We start from the raw sequence: 15144 nt of genomic DNA, 5'->3' as shown, positions 1-15144 counted from the left end.
ATCTGTGTAGCTTCGGTTGAGTTATTTACCGCGTACTTAATTTCCTTTTTTTTTTTTGCAAGAAGAAGACGAATTCATTGATACTTTGTTCTTGCAGAAAAAACCCAGGAAACAAAGGAAATTACAATGAAGCCCTCGTGAGCTCCCGCTTCGCCGGCGAGGAACCAGGCGCTTGACCACGGAGCTCCGCCGAGCGCCGCAGACGAAGGAGTCGCGAACCTGCAACAAACACTTCACCGGCGACACCACCACCTCCATGGCTCCGCCGGCTGCAAACCCTATAGATCCTACACTATATACAACCGCGAAACGGGGATCCCCCGCCCTCCTGCCGTCGGAGCGACCGGCGGAGGACGAGAGATCCGGCGAAACTGCAGTGGCGAGGTGGATCGGCGGGGAGATTTCAGAAATCGCCCTTTGTTACTGTGCGGGAGAGGGGGGACGTCCATGGTTCGTCTGTTTTTCGCGTACTTAATTTCCTGGATACACAGTAACTAGGAATTTGATAATTCTGAGCCAAGTCAATTTTTAGCTAAGGGCATGTGCAATGGTTGATAAAACTGTCTTATCTTAATCCTGCCACGTAATGTTGATATAACAATAAAACATGATGTAATGGGTTATTTTTTAGTCTTATCTTTAGCAACGAGACATCCTAAATTTGTGATGAGAGAGATTGTGCTAAGAGATCATCTCTTAGTTAAGAGAAGACAAAGTCTTTTTTTATCTTTCTCTTTCCTCCACCTCAGCATTTATCCTGCTAAGATATCACCATTGTACATGCCCTAATTGCACAACCATCTTAATTGAGTCGAGTAGCTTTGACCATGGATTCACGCGTTTGTGTAAAATCGTCTTATGTTAGTATTTACCTGTTATTATCTTCAAAATTTCTCTTCTTGACTGAGTAACTTTGGAGTATTTTTTTTGTGAATTTTATCTCAGCAAAAGAAAAGAGATATTGCATCTATTCCACGCTGGTCCAACCAAGAACGCGAAAGGGCGAGAAATTATTGCACATGCTCAGTCGCATCCACACAAACAAAAGCGTGAAAGAACCATCAAAGTTACTGTACATGTTCGGCCTATTTTGGAAGAGATATGTACGCGACGGACACCTTTCGGTCCTCGGACGTACAACTACCCACTCAAATTTCCAGGAATCACTAATGAACATCTTTACGCCACCCACAAGAACATTTTCTTCTTCTTTCAAAAAAGAACATTTTCTTCTGCATAGAACGCGTTCGGCGGTGCCACGATTATTATGGATCAATGGAGTATATAATTGAGCTAAATACACCACGAGTCCTAATAGTTGTAGTTTAGGTGCATTTTAGTCCCAATAGTTGTAAAATAGGGTAAGGTAGTCCCAAAAGTTGTTCATTTGTGCAAAACTAGTCCTAAATAATTATGGTGCTGACATGTGGCATTTGGTCTTTTCGCAAAAGGCCCCCTACCTTTTTCCTATACCAGATCTAGCCCAGCAGATACCTAACTCAGGTGGGTCCCACCTGTCAGGTTGGAGCAAGAAATAAAATAAAAGCGCGCTGGAGCTGGTATTCGAACGCACGACCAGCAGGTTGTAACCCGCACCTATTAACCGACAGCGATCACCGTTCCGTATGAAAAACTGCAGACCATTTAGTTATTTATATTGGATATTTTCTGTTGGAACTGGACAGCCTGTGTCTTTGCGTGCTCCAGCCACTTGGGACTTTGCTGGCTTACGAACGTAACATGAAAAACCTTCAGAGCATCTCTAACATGCACGCTATATAGACTGCGTTACAAAAAAAGGTCGGTATACCGCGCGCAGGGGGAAGAAGGCGCTCCAGCAGGCACGGTAAACGCCGCGGCGCTGTAAAATTTTTAGAGCGCGCGACGTTTTTGCATAATCCGGAGCGCCATATGTGACGCGTCGGCTACAGCGCGCGACAACGCTCCGCGCCCGCGCAAAAAGGCAACGGCAGGAAATCCCCCCTCCCCCCCTCCCGCGCCTGCGCCCTCCGGAAATCCAGCCGACGCCGGTCGACTCCGTCAGAGCCGCCGTTGCTGCGCGCCGCCGCGGCGTAGATCCGCCTCGCTCGCGCCCCTCCTGGCAGTGGCGGCCGCTCCACCGCGCTGTGACGCTCGCGCTGCCGCCAGCGACGGGTTGTAGTCGGCGCTCCTCCTCCGCGTCCTTCTTCCCGCCGCCGTCGCGTTCTCCTCCGCGCCACCGTCTACATGTCGTCCTCGTCGTCCTCGAGCTTGCTAACAACATGGCGCGCCCATGGTGCTCGCCAATTTGCTCGCAAGGTATGCACCTCCGTCGGCCGGCCTCTATTAGCATGTGATTTTTACTCATCAATTAGCTACAATAGTTAGTTATATTTAAGTAATTTCATATAGATGTTTGTAGAGTTCATGATACGATTCATCAGATGACGAGTATGATCAAGAGGAAGAGGAGAACATATCGCTACTATTAGCATACCGCGCCGTTAAGAAGCCAAAGATCTCATGGAAGAATGGTGGAATTGGAATGGACAACAGTAGTTGCATATTTGTTGTATTTGTTTGAAAACTATGTGTTGTATTGTCTGAAAACTATGTTGTATTGTTGTATGTTCGATTTGTTGTATTTGGTGTGAACAATGTATTGTATTTGAATGGTTCATTTTATTTGTGAATTTTATATGGTTGTTTGATCTTGTTGGATGCATAGTTGTATGTGTTTGTTGTTTGCGCCGCGCCCGCGCGCTGCAAAATAGAGCGTCCGGCGAAGGTGCTACTTTACCGCGCCAACGCGCGCTGCAAAATGGCGCACCCGGCGGGGGAAAAATCGCTCCATGCACGACTGACGAGGCATCCTACTATTGAACTAAATTCTCACGGTTGCATCCGATTCTGAACTTCCGAAGTATATATGGCAGCCACGAGCTAATTATTTCGACAGCACTAGAAGATACAATATTATTAAAATAAACTATAAAATATACATAAATAATGTTATAGAAAGTTACATTGAAATGTAAAAAAATAATCATATAATTTACTACCGCGAACTAATTAAGTCTCGTTGTCTGTTTGATCTAATCCGATTGACTAGAAAAAAATTGTTAACTTTTTTGACGGCAAAAAAATTGTTAACTTTGTACTGCGTTGTTATAGGTAACCTTAAGCTCTCAATTGTGACACGTTAAAACGATGGATCTGATGGTGCGCGCGTCCGTTGCGTGCTTGCCTTCTAGGCCGCGAGTTCGAATGCTGGTGACAGCACACTATTATATTTTATTTCTTTGTTCCCACCTGACAGGTGGGACCCACGTGTGGTAAGGATGTGCAAGGCCAGGTGTGGTATAGGAAATACGCAGGGGCTCTTTGGCGAAAAGACCAAGGCCACGTGTTGGCAGCAGAATAGTTTGGGACTGGTTTTGCACAATGGGACAACTTGTGGGACTAACTTACCTCATTTTACGACTATTGGGACTAAAATGCACCTAAACTACAACTATTAGGACTAGTGGTGTATTTAGCTCTATATAATTTGCAGACCAGTATTTAGCAAGCCTGGCAAACATTTCTTCTATGAGTAATGAAGCTTATTTTCTGTACTACAGATAAAAATCATCGATCTACCTGTAGTATTTCTTTAAAGAAATTTGCACTACATTTTAAAACCGAAGAACACGGCAAATGCAAGAATCATGGTACATCAAACAAGCTAAAACCAGTTATCCCAAAGAAACCGCTTTATTGGCCAAAGCATGAACAACACAGCAACTGTTACAGTCTCTACGGTCACGAGGGAATTAAACAGAAAAACAAGTCTAGAGCCGCCTTCTTAGAGAGTAACGCAAAAACATAAACCTCAACTGACACTGTAACAAGAGCAGACTACTCCACGGTACGCACTGCGCGATCAGATGTAGAATGCATCCATTTACATGTGACCATGCTAGGATTTCTTGCGGCTGGCCTTCTCCTCAACGCCAGACTGAGAAAAACGTTTCCGGAGGACCTCCAGGACCTCTTCCATCTTCACATCCTTTACACTGAGAAGCACCATTGCGTGGTACAGCAGATCACCCATCTCTGAGGCTGTGCGGGATTTGTCCTCGTTCTCGAGCAGCGTTTGAATTAGTTCACCAGCTTCTTCACTGAAAGACCGGAAACAAATGAGCACCAGCTTTAAGAGATAAATGCATTCGCTTTAAGAGAGTAACAGGGAAAAGTTGAACATGGAATGATAACAAGAGAAAAGGTATAAAGTATGCATGATTAGCACTACAAACACTTGCCAATAGTTTAACACCAAGCCAGCGATTTGACATACGTTGGGGTGGTATTGACAAGCAAAGGCTCACATCAAGGACAAATGATTCAAAACTAAATATTCTAAGAGAAAGAAAAATACGCCACCTATATGTCTCGCCTGTATTTTTCTCCTAGGCATAAACCATCTGATTATTTGATGAAAATCATACATCAAATTTTGTGCTCATACATGTAGCAGTTTATATTTAATGGAGAAATTACTAATTCGCTTAAGTTTGTCTCTGACAGTAACTGTTCCTGCTCATAAATGGTGCCAAATGTAATGCTACGGGACAAGTATATTTTCTATCAAACAGATGATGTATTAAGCATGATGTGGACTAGGGAGACAACTGTTTATATTGGAAATAGGAATGTATGAATGCCTTCTTTTGTTATATGATTTCCATCAAACAAATCTCACAAGCCGCCCCAAGTTACATTAATAGGAGTCCTGTAAATCAAATGCTGAATGAGGCCTACAAAAAAAAGGGATCTATTCAAACCTCTGGCACCTTTTAAATCTTATTAGTGAGCCAAGATAAACAAAATTTGTCTGTAAGGATTCAGTGCACAAATCTGGGCATTAGTTTTTCAGACCTCTGGCACCTTTACCCATTCAACATTTGCTAAATAGAGTTAGTTATACAGGTCGGGTCAAACCTGAGAAATGAATGCAGTACACAGTGTGTTGCAAAAATAGTTTTTTCTAGTGGATTACTCCATCCTGTTAGAATTACTTATCATGCGAGGATGACCGCCAAGGCGCCAACCTTTTTGACCCTTGAAAGATAACCATTTGAATAACTACATTTGTGCAAGAATTACTTCAATAATGCTGTGCTTAATAACTTAATATTGTGACAAAAGAACAAGGAAAATATACACTACACAGTAGTGCATATCGCTATTCAACCAGAAAAAGGAAAAATGTTGAATCAGGCGTACTAAAAAAGGGTTCTATTAAGAGTTACGGCACCTTTTAAGTCTTAATACTGAGCCAAAGTCAAAAAAATATTGGCTGTAAAGATTCAATGTACAAATTTAGGCATTAGCTACCCATTCAACATCTTGCTAGCTAGATACAGTTATACAGGTCATCGACCTGAGAATCAAATGCAGTACACAGTGTGTTAAAAAATTAGTTTTTTTTTCTAGTGGATTACTCCCTCCTTTTAGAAAACTCTTACATGGGAGGTTCACTGCCAAGGTGCCAACCTTTTTGGCCCTTTAACAATACTTTTTAAAATACCTACATTGTTCAGGAATTGCTTTCATAATGTTGTGCTTAAAACCTTAAAATCGTGACAAAATAACAAACAAAAATATACAATACACAGTAGTAGATAACGCTGTTTAACAAGAAATAGGCAGAATTCTCTTGTAGGATGGGGCTTAGCAAGAAGCATGCACAGCCCTACCGAACACAAGTAGTATATCTCTAGATCAAATGGTCAAGAACTAATGATGACCAGATCAGATTAGAACAGGGGAATTAAAAATATGAACAAACACAGTTTTGTAATCTTGAAATGAACAATGTAAAGCAGGCTAGAAAAACAAAGAACTACTATGCTATTCTATTTCCGTTATCTTGAAACATCAAAAAATTATTATGCAAATTTATTACGCTGCAATATATATAGTATGAGAAATCAGCAAAGCATCACATACCGTATTTTCGAGCAAAGCAGCTGGTTGTCAAGCAGTAGTTTTTTCGTCCATGATGGCTTACCACCTCCTTCAGTTACTATCTCCTTCTTCCGCTTACTGATGGTATCTTCAAGCGAGTACAGGGTTGTGGAAACCTGCCTCTCTTGATTGGACTGTGGAATACAGTCAGATTTAAATTACAAGTAAACTTATATTTGCAGAAAGGTTTGTTATTAAAGAAAAGTACCTTCGAACCTTGTAGGGCATCATAGACTGAAGAATAGTAGCAGGTCTCTGCCCCTGTATGGCATGTCGGTCCATCCGGCGTACCAAGGTATATTATCTAGGTTTCAAGAAAACACAGAACACACCAGTTAGCATCATCTGAAGCCATACTGACAGCTCTGATAGTCTGATGCATAACCGTCCCAAAGCAGAAGATGCTTACCGAATCACGGTCACAGTCCAGGAAGATGTCGTGCACATTGATGAAGTTCATGGACGTCTCCCCTTTGGTCCACAACGAAGACCGGGAACGGCTATAGAATGTAGCCTTTCTGGTCGATATAGTCGCTGCAAGGGCTTCTCTGTTGGCAAAGCCCTGCATAAGAATGGCTCCAGTATCCACATTTTGGGCAATGGCAACTGCCAGCCCTTTGGCGTCCCACTTCACGCTGTCTAGCAATGCCTCAACCTACAGTTATCACGGGACGATGATAAGCTGATGCGAACAGTAGCAATGCATCTGAGAAAGCAAGAACTGTAAGTACCACTGAAGCGTAAGACAAATGCTCAAAGCAGCTTCCACTTAATAAGGGACAAACAAAACAAGTCAGTCCATTCCCATTCCTAACTGCTAAGGCCGGCCTTTCCGAACGAGAAGGAGGAAAGAGGCAGATTCTGCGGGGGAAATCAATCAACAAACCTCGGGATCGACGGCGAGAGCCGGTGGCGTGGACTGAGCGGAGGCCGGGGTCACTGAGACCGCCGGGAAGGGCTGCCTGCGCCGCCATCCCAGGGTCCCCGCCGGTGGCGCCGCGGCCGTGCGAAGGTTGGAGCGAGCTGGGCAGAGGGCGGTGCGGGTCGCGGGGGAGGAGACGGGGGCACGAGGCAGGGGAGCCGTCGCCGCCATGGGAGCGGAGTCGATTGGAACGAGCAGCAGCGCTGCGCGACGCGGCGCGGCGGCTGGGTGGAGTCGGGGTGAAGTCAGGTTACTCTGACTTGTTGACTTGCTGCTAGTATAAAGGAGCGACTGCGGGCTTGGCCGGCGAAGTTGGGGGAAAGCGACGGCGCGGCAAGGGGCGGCGGGGGCGGGGCTGGAGTCGGGAACTCCGGTTGGGTATGGGAATGGGATGCAGCCAGGCCGTTGGATGAATTAGAGCGTCTCCAGTCTCCAGCCACGTCTCCAAACAGCCGTCAGATTTAGAGCATCTGCAGCCCGCGTTCTCAAAGCGTCACTCAAACGCCTCTGGATCAAGCATTTGAGGTCGTGTCGTGTTTGTGGGACGTCGCTCCCAGCCGCGTCCCCCGAACGAGGCGTCCCCAAACTTTAAAATATTTTTTTAATTTAGTATTGTATATAGAAGAAATGTGTAGGTTAAATAACGCTGCTAATATTCAAAGCGGTGCAACATACACAAATTACATATAAAAACTTCGAAAAATATAAACAAATTTACACATAAAATTTTAAACTACTTCTTCTTTGATGGCCCCGCCTCGTCGTCCTCACGGTGCTCGTCACCTCTTCCAAAGAGGCGGTGTCCTCTGACGCATCGGATAAACTTGTGTCCTCCTCGTCGTCGACGGAGCTCACCGGCGCCTTCCGCTTCACTTTCGCCCGGGCCGCCGCCGCCTCAGCCTCTTCCTCCTCCTCGGACTCCTCCTCCTCGGCCTCCCATTCCTCGCCGATGTCCAGCGGCGGGGAATCATCGCCGCTGCTGGGCGTCCGGACGCTGTCCCACCAATGGCGCCATCCTGCAGGCTTGCCCTCGCTGGAGGTGTCTGATGGAAGCCCGGAGAGGTCGGTCATCATGAAGCTTGGATGAATGGCGGCCAGTTGAAGATCCGAAAACGTCTACGTACGGGTCTTATTGAGCACGGATGAACGGCGACACAGATATCGAAGAGACCGGCGGTTGCTCTTCCGCAGAGTTCGCGCTCCATTCCGCAGGTTCGCGTGTCGATCAACGCGGTTGCCAATGCGATGGTTCCACTTCCCGGCAACTGCATCGTCCCTAGGTAGGCGGTGGTTGAGCGTCCGTCCGTGAGTCGTTGACGTGTCGGTCCCGCCACGCCTCGCCTCGCATTTCGTTGTGTCCGGCATGCCCGGAGCGTCCCATGTGTAGCGGGGACGGGCTCGGGGCGCCGGACACCGTATCGGGCCGCGCCGGACAAAAAGAGGCTTTGGGGGACGTGGCTGGGTGATGTCTACGGGAGCTTCTATTCTTGTAGACAGTGTTGGGCCTCCAAGAGCAGAGGTTTGTAGAACAGCAGCAAGTTTCCCTTAAGTGGATACCCAAGGTTTATCGAACTCGTGGAGGAAGAGGTCAAAGATATCCCTCTCATGCAACCCCGCAACCACAAAGCAAGAAGTCTCTTGTGTCCCCAACACACCTAATAGGTGCACTAGTTCGGCGAAGAGATAGTGAAATACAGGTGGTATAAATAAGTATGAGCGAGTAGCAACGGTGCCGTAAAAGTGCTTGGCGTGTAGTTGATGGTGGTGATATTGCGACGAGTAGTAACGCAAGGTAAAACAGTAACAAGCAGTAGTAACTCAGCAGTATTTAGGAACAAGGCCTAGGGATTACACTTTCACTAGTGGACACTCTCAACATTGATCACATAACAGAATAGATAAATGCATACTCTACACTTTTGTTGGATGATGAACACATTGCGTAGGATTACACGAACCCTCAATGCCGGAGTTAACAAGCTCCACAATAATGCTCATGTTTAAGTAACCTTTAGTGTAAGATAGATCAACGAGACTAAACCAAGTACTAGCATAGCATGCACACCGTCACCTTCATGCATATGTAGGAGGAATAGATCACATCAATATATCATAGCAATAGTTAACTCCATAATCTACAAGAGATCATGATCATAGCATAAACCAAGTACTAACACGGTGCACGCACTGTCACCTTTGCACACATGCGGGAGGAATAAACTACTTTAATAACAAATCACTAGAGTAGCACATGGATAAATTGTGATACAACATGCTGCAATCTTAAAGAGATATAAATAAGCACCTCACTATGCCATTCAACAAGTGAATAAGTATTCTGTGAAATCTAGCCTAAGAGACCCACACGGTGCACACACTTGTCACCTTTACACACGTGGGACGAGGAGTCTCCGGAGATCACATAAGTAAAACCCACTTGACTAGCATAATGACATCTAGATTACAAGCATCATCATATGAATCTCAATCATGTAAGGCAGCTCATGAGATTATTGTATTGAACTACATAGGAGAGAGATGAACCACATAGCTACCGGTACAGCCCCGAGCCTCGATGGAGAACTACTCCCTCCTCATGGGAGCAGCAGCGGTGATGAAGATGGCGGTGGAGATGGCAGCGGTGTCGATGGAGAAGCCTTCCGGGGCACTTCCCCGCTCCGGCAGGGTGCCGGAACGGAGATCCTGTCCCCCGGATCTTGGCTTCGCGATGGCGGCGGCTCCGGCGGGTTTCGTGGGTTTCGTCAATTGGTATCGGGTTTTCCGATCCGGGGGCTTTATATAGGCGAAGAGGCGGCGCAGGAGGGCTGACAGGGGGGCCACACCATAGGGCGGCGCGGCCCCCTCCGGCCGCGCCGGCCTAGGGTTTGGTGGCCTCGTGGCCCCCTCCGGTCCTTCCCGGGTGTTCCGGATGCTTCCGATGAAAATAGGAACTTTGGCGTTGATTTCGTCCGATTCCGAGAATATTTCGTTACTAGGATTTACGAAACCAAAAACAGCGAAAACGAGAACCGGCACTTCGGCATCTTGTTAATAGGTTAGTTCCGGAAAATGCACGAATATGACATAAAGTGTGCATAAAACATGTAGATAACATCAATAATGTGGCATGGAACACAAGAAATTATCGATACGTTGGAGACGTATCAGCATCCCCAAGCTTAGTTCTGCTCGTCCCGAGCAGGTAAAAAAGATAATTTCTGGAGTGACATGCCATCATAACCTTGATCATACTATTTGTACAGCATATGTAGTGAGTGCAGCGATCATAACAATGGTAATGACATGAGTAAACAACTGAATCATATAGCAAAGACTTTTCATGAATAGCACTTCAAGACAAGCATCAATAAGTCTTGCATAAGAGTTAACTCATAAAGCAATAATTCAAAGTAAAGGTATTGAAGCAACACAAAAGAAGATTAAGTTTCAGCGGTTGCTTTCAACTTGTAACATGTATATCTCATGGATAATTGTCAATGCAAAGCAATATAACAAATGCAATATGCAAATATGTAAGAATCAATGCACAGTTCACACAAGTGTTTGCTTCTTGAGATGGAGAGAAATAGGTGAACTGACTCAACAATAAAAGTAAAAGAATGGTCCTTCAAAGAGGAAAAGCATCGATTGCTATATTTGTGCTAGAGCTTTGATTTTGAAAACATAAAGAGAGCATAAAAATAAAGTTTTGAGAGGTGTATGTTGTTGTCAACGAATGGTAGCGGGTACTCTAACCCCCTTGCCAGACAAACCTTCAAAGAGCGGCTCCCATTTTATTTTATTTTTGGGTGGCACTCCTTCCAACCTTTCTTTCACAAACCATGGCTAACCGAATCCTCGGGTGCCCGCCAACAATCTCATACCATGAAGGAGTACCTTTTTATTTTAGTTTTATTATGATGACACTCCTCCCAACCTTTGCTTACACAAGCCATGGCTAACCGAATCCTTCGGGTGCCGTCCAACAATCACATACCATGGAGGAGTGTCTATTTTTAGTTTGTTAATTTGGGACTGGGAATCCCATTGCCAGCTCTTTTTGCAAAATTATTGGATAAGCGGATGAAACCACTAGTCCATTGGTGAAAGTTGACCAACAAGATTGAAAGATAAACACCACATACTTCCTCATGAGCTATAAAACATTGACACAAATAAGAGGTAATAAATTTTGAATTGTTTAAAGGTAGCACTCAAGCAATTTACTTTGGAATGGCGGAGAAATACCATGTAGTAGGTAGGTATGGTGGACACAAATGGCATAGTGTTGGCTCAAGTATTTTGGATGCATGAGAAGTATTCCCTCTCGATACAAGGTTTAGGCTAGCAAGGTTGTTTGAGGCAAACACAAGGATGAACTAGTACAGCAAAACTCACATAAAAGACATATTACAAGTATTATAAGACTATACATCGTCTTCCTTGTTGTTCAAACACCTTACTAGAAATTATATAGACCTTAGAGAGACCAATTATGCAAACCAAATTTTAGCATGCTCTATGTATTTCTTCACTAATGGGTGCAAAGTATATGATGCAAGAGCTTAAACATGAGCACAACAATTGCCAAGTATCACATTACCCAAGACATTTATAGCAATTACTACATGTATCATTTTCCAATTCCAACCATATAACAATTTAACGAAGAGGAAACTTCGCCATGAATATTATGAGCTAAAAACACATGTGTTCATTCGAACCAGCGGAGCGTGTCTCTCTCCCACACAAGCATGATGTAATCCAATTTATTCAAACAAAAACAAAAACAAAAGCACACAGACGCTCCAAATAAAGCACATAAGATGTGGCCGAATAAAAATATAGTTTCAGGGGAGGAACCTGATAATGTTGTCGATGAAGAAGGGGATGCCTTGGGCATCCCCAAGCTTAGACGCTTGAGTCTTCTTGATATATGCAGGGGTGAACCACCGGGTGCATCCCCAAGCTTAGAGCTTTCACTCTCCTTGATCGTAGTATATCATCCTCCTCTCTTGACCCTTGAAAACTTCCTCCACACCAAACTCGAAACAACTCATTAGAGGGTTAGTGCATAATAAAAATTCACATGTTCAGAGGTGACACAATCATTCTTAACACTTCTGGACATTGCATAAAGCTACTGGACATTAATGGATCAAAGAAATTCATCCAACATAGCAAAAGAGGCAATGCGAAATAAAAGGCAGAATCTGTCAAAACAGAACAGTCCGTAAAGATGGATTTTATTAGGCCACCAGACTTGCTCAAATGAAAATGCTCAAATTGAATGAAAGTTGCGTACATATCTGAGGATCATGCACGTAAATTGGCATAATTTTCTGAGCTTCCTGCAGGGCAGTGGGCTCAGATTCGTGACAGAAAAGAAATCTGGAACTGCGCAGTAATCCAAATCTAGTACTTACTTTACTATCAAAGACTTTACTTGGCACAACAAAACATAAAACTAAGATAAGGAGAGGTTGCTACAGTAGTAAACAACTTCCAAGACACAAATATAAAACAAAGTACTGTAGCAAAATAACACATGGGTTATCTCCCAAGAAGTTCTTTCTTTTTAGCCATTAAGATGGGCTCAGCAGTTTTAATGATGCACTCGCAAGAAATAGTATTTGAAGCAAAAGAGAGCATCAAGAGGCAAATTCAAAACACATTTAAGTCTAACATGCTTCCTATGCATAGGAATCTTGTAAATAAACAAGTTCATGAAGAGCAAAGTAACAAGCATAGGAAGATAAAACAAGTATAGCTTCAAAAATTTCAGCACATAGAGAGGCATTTTAGTAACATGAAAATTTCTACAACCATATTTTCCTCTCTCATAATAACTTTCAGTAGCATCATGAGCAAACTCAACAATATAACTATCACATAAAGCATTCTTATCATGAGTCTCATGCATAAAATTATTACTCTCCACATAAGCATAATCAATTTTATTAGTTGTAGTGGGAGCAAATTCAACAAAGTAGCTATCATTATTATTCTCATCAAGTGTAGGAGGCATAGTATAATCACAACAAAATTTACTCTCAGCAGTAAGTGGCACCAAAAGACCACTATCATTATAATCATCAGAAATAGGAGGCAAAGTATCATCAAAGAAAATTTTCTCCTCAATGCTTGGGGGACTAAAAATATCATGAAAACCAGCTTCCCCAAGCTTAGAACTTTCTATATCATTGTCAACAATGGTGTTCAAAGCGTTCATACTAATATTACTACCGAGCATGCAAAGAAGATTTCATAGGTTTTTTAATTTTCGCATCAAACAATCCATGTTTTAAATCAGGAAATAGAATAAGAAGCTCACTCTTGTACATTATGCCAAACTAGTGTAAACAAGAAACAACAAGATGCAATTGCAGGATCTAAAGGAAATAGCTTTGAGCACACACACAACGGCGCCGGAAAAATACTTTACCCGGGACCGTAGTATGAGTGCCTTTTTACCTTTCCTCCCCGGCAACGGCGCCGTGAAAAGTGCTTGATGTCTACGGGAGCTTCTATTCTTGTAGACAAGTGTTGGGCCTCCAAGAGCAGAGGTTTGTAGAACAGCAGCAAGTTTCCCTTAAGTGGATACCCAAGGTTTATCGAACTCGGGGAGGAAGAGGTCAAAGATATCCCTCTCATGCAACCCCGCAACCACAAAGCAAGAAGTCTCTTGTGTCCCCAACACACCTAATAGGTGCACTAGTTCGGCGAAGAGATAGTGAAATACAGGTGGTATAAATAAGTATGAGCAGTAGCAACGGTGCCAGAAAAGTGCTTGGCGTGTAGTTGATGGTGGTGGTATTGCAGCAGTAGTAACGCAGTAAAACAGTAACAAGCAGTAGTAACTCAGCAGTATTTAGGAACAAGGCCTAGGGATTACACTTTCACTAGTGGACACTCTCAACATTGATCACATAACAGAATAGATAAATGCATACTCTACACTTTTGTTGGATGATGAACACATTGCGTAGGATTACACGAACCCTCAATGCCGGAGTTAACAAGCTCCACAATAATGCTCATGTTTAAGTAACCTTTAGTGTAAGATAGATCAACGAGACTAAACCAAGTACTAGCATAGCATGCACACCGTCACCTTCATGCATATGTAGGAGGAATAGATCACATCAATATATCATAGCAATAGTTAACTCCATAATCTACAAGAGATCATGATCATAGCATAAACCAAGTACTAACACGTGCACGCACTGTCACCTTTGCACACATGCAGGGAGGAATAAACTACTTTAATAACAAATCACTAGAGTAGCACATGGATAAATTGTGATACAACATGCTGCAATCTTAAAGAGATATAAATAAGCACCTCACTATGCCATTCAACAGTGAATAAGTATTCTGTGAAATCTAGCCTAAGAGACCCACACGGTGCACACACTCGTCACCTTTACACACGTGGGACGAGGAGTCTCCGGAGATCACATAAGTAAAACCCACTTGACTAGCATAATGACATCTAGATTACAAGCATCATCATATGAATCTCAATCATGTAAGGCAGCTCATGAGATTATTGTATTGAACTACATAGGAGAGAGATGAACCACATAGCTACCGGTACAGCCCCGAGCCTCGATGGAGAACTACTCCCTCCTCATGGGAGCAGCAGCGGTGATGAAGATGGCGGTGGAGATGGCAGCGGTGTCGATGGAGAAGCCTTCCGGGGCACTTCCCCGCTCCCGGCAGGGTGCCGGAACGGAGATCCTGTCCCCCAGATCTTGGCTTCGCGATGGCGGCGGCTCTGGCAGGTTTCTGTGGGTTTCGTCAATTGGTATCGGGTTTTCTGATCCGGGGGCTTTATATAGGCGAAGAGGCGGCGCAGGAGGGCTGACAGGGGGGCCACACCATAGGGCGGCGCGGCCCCCCCTCTGGCCGCGCCAGCCTAGGGTTTGGTGGCCCTGTGGCCCCCCTCTGGTCCTTCCCGGGTGTTCTGGATGCTTCCGATGAAAATAGGAACTTTGGCGTTGATTTCGTCCGATTCCGAGAATATTTCGTTACTAGGATTTCGAAACCAAAAACAGCAGAAAACGAGGAACCGGCACTTCGAGCATCTTGTTAATAGGTTAGTTCCGGAAAATGCACGAATATGACATAAAGTGTGCATAAAACATGTAGATAACATCAATAATGTGGCATGGAACACAAGAAATTATCGATACGTTGGAGACGTATCACCGGGAACGTTTTTT

The 15144-nt window shown here is 44.2% G+C and overlaps 1 protein-coding gene across 1 annotated transcript; it reads right to left on the bottom strand.

The window, feature by feature from the left end:
* Positions 1–3716: 3716 nt before the first annotated feature.
* On the bottom strand, positions 3717–7099 carry LOC124661936 (histidine biosynthesis bifunctional protein hisIE, chloroplastic-like). Its single transcript, XM_047199822.1, has 5 exons — positions 6878–7099; positions 6401–6646; positions 6200–6295; positions 5974–6125; positions 3717–4142 (listed from the first exon to the last, which is right to left on the bottom strand). Exons 1-5 carry the CDS (start codon positions 7082–7084, stop codon positions 3941–3943), a joined length of 903 nt encoding a protein of 300 aa, XP_047055778.1. The 5' UTR covers positions 7085–7099; the 3' UTR covers positions 3717–3940.
* Positions 7100–15144: the final 8045 nt, after the last annotated feature.

The sequence above is a fragment of the Lolium rigidum genome, chromosome 6 (genome assembly GCF_022539505.1).
Source record: "Lolium rigidum isolate FL_2022 chromosome 6, APGP_CSIRO_Lrig_0.1, whole genome shotgun sequence".
Classification (NCBI taxonomy): Eukaryota; Viridiplantae; Streptophyta; class Magnoliopsida; order Poales; family Poaceae; genus Lolium; species Lolium rigidum.
This window is presented reverse-complemented; position numbering and strand designations above follow the sequence as displayed.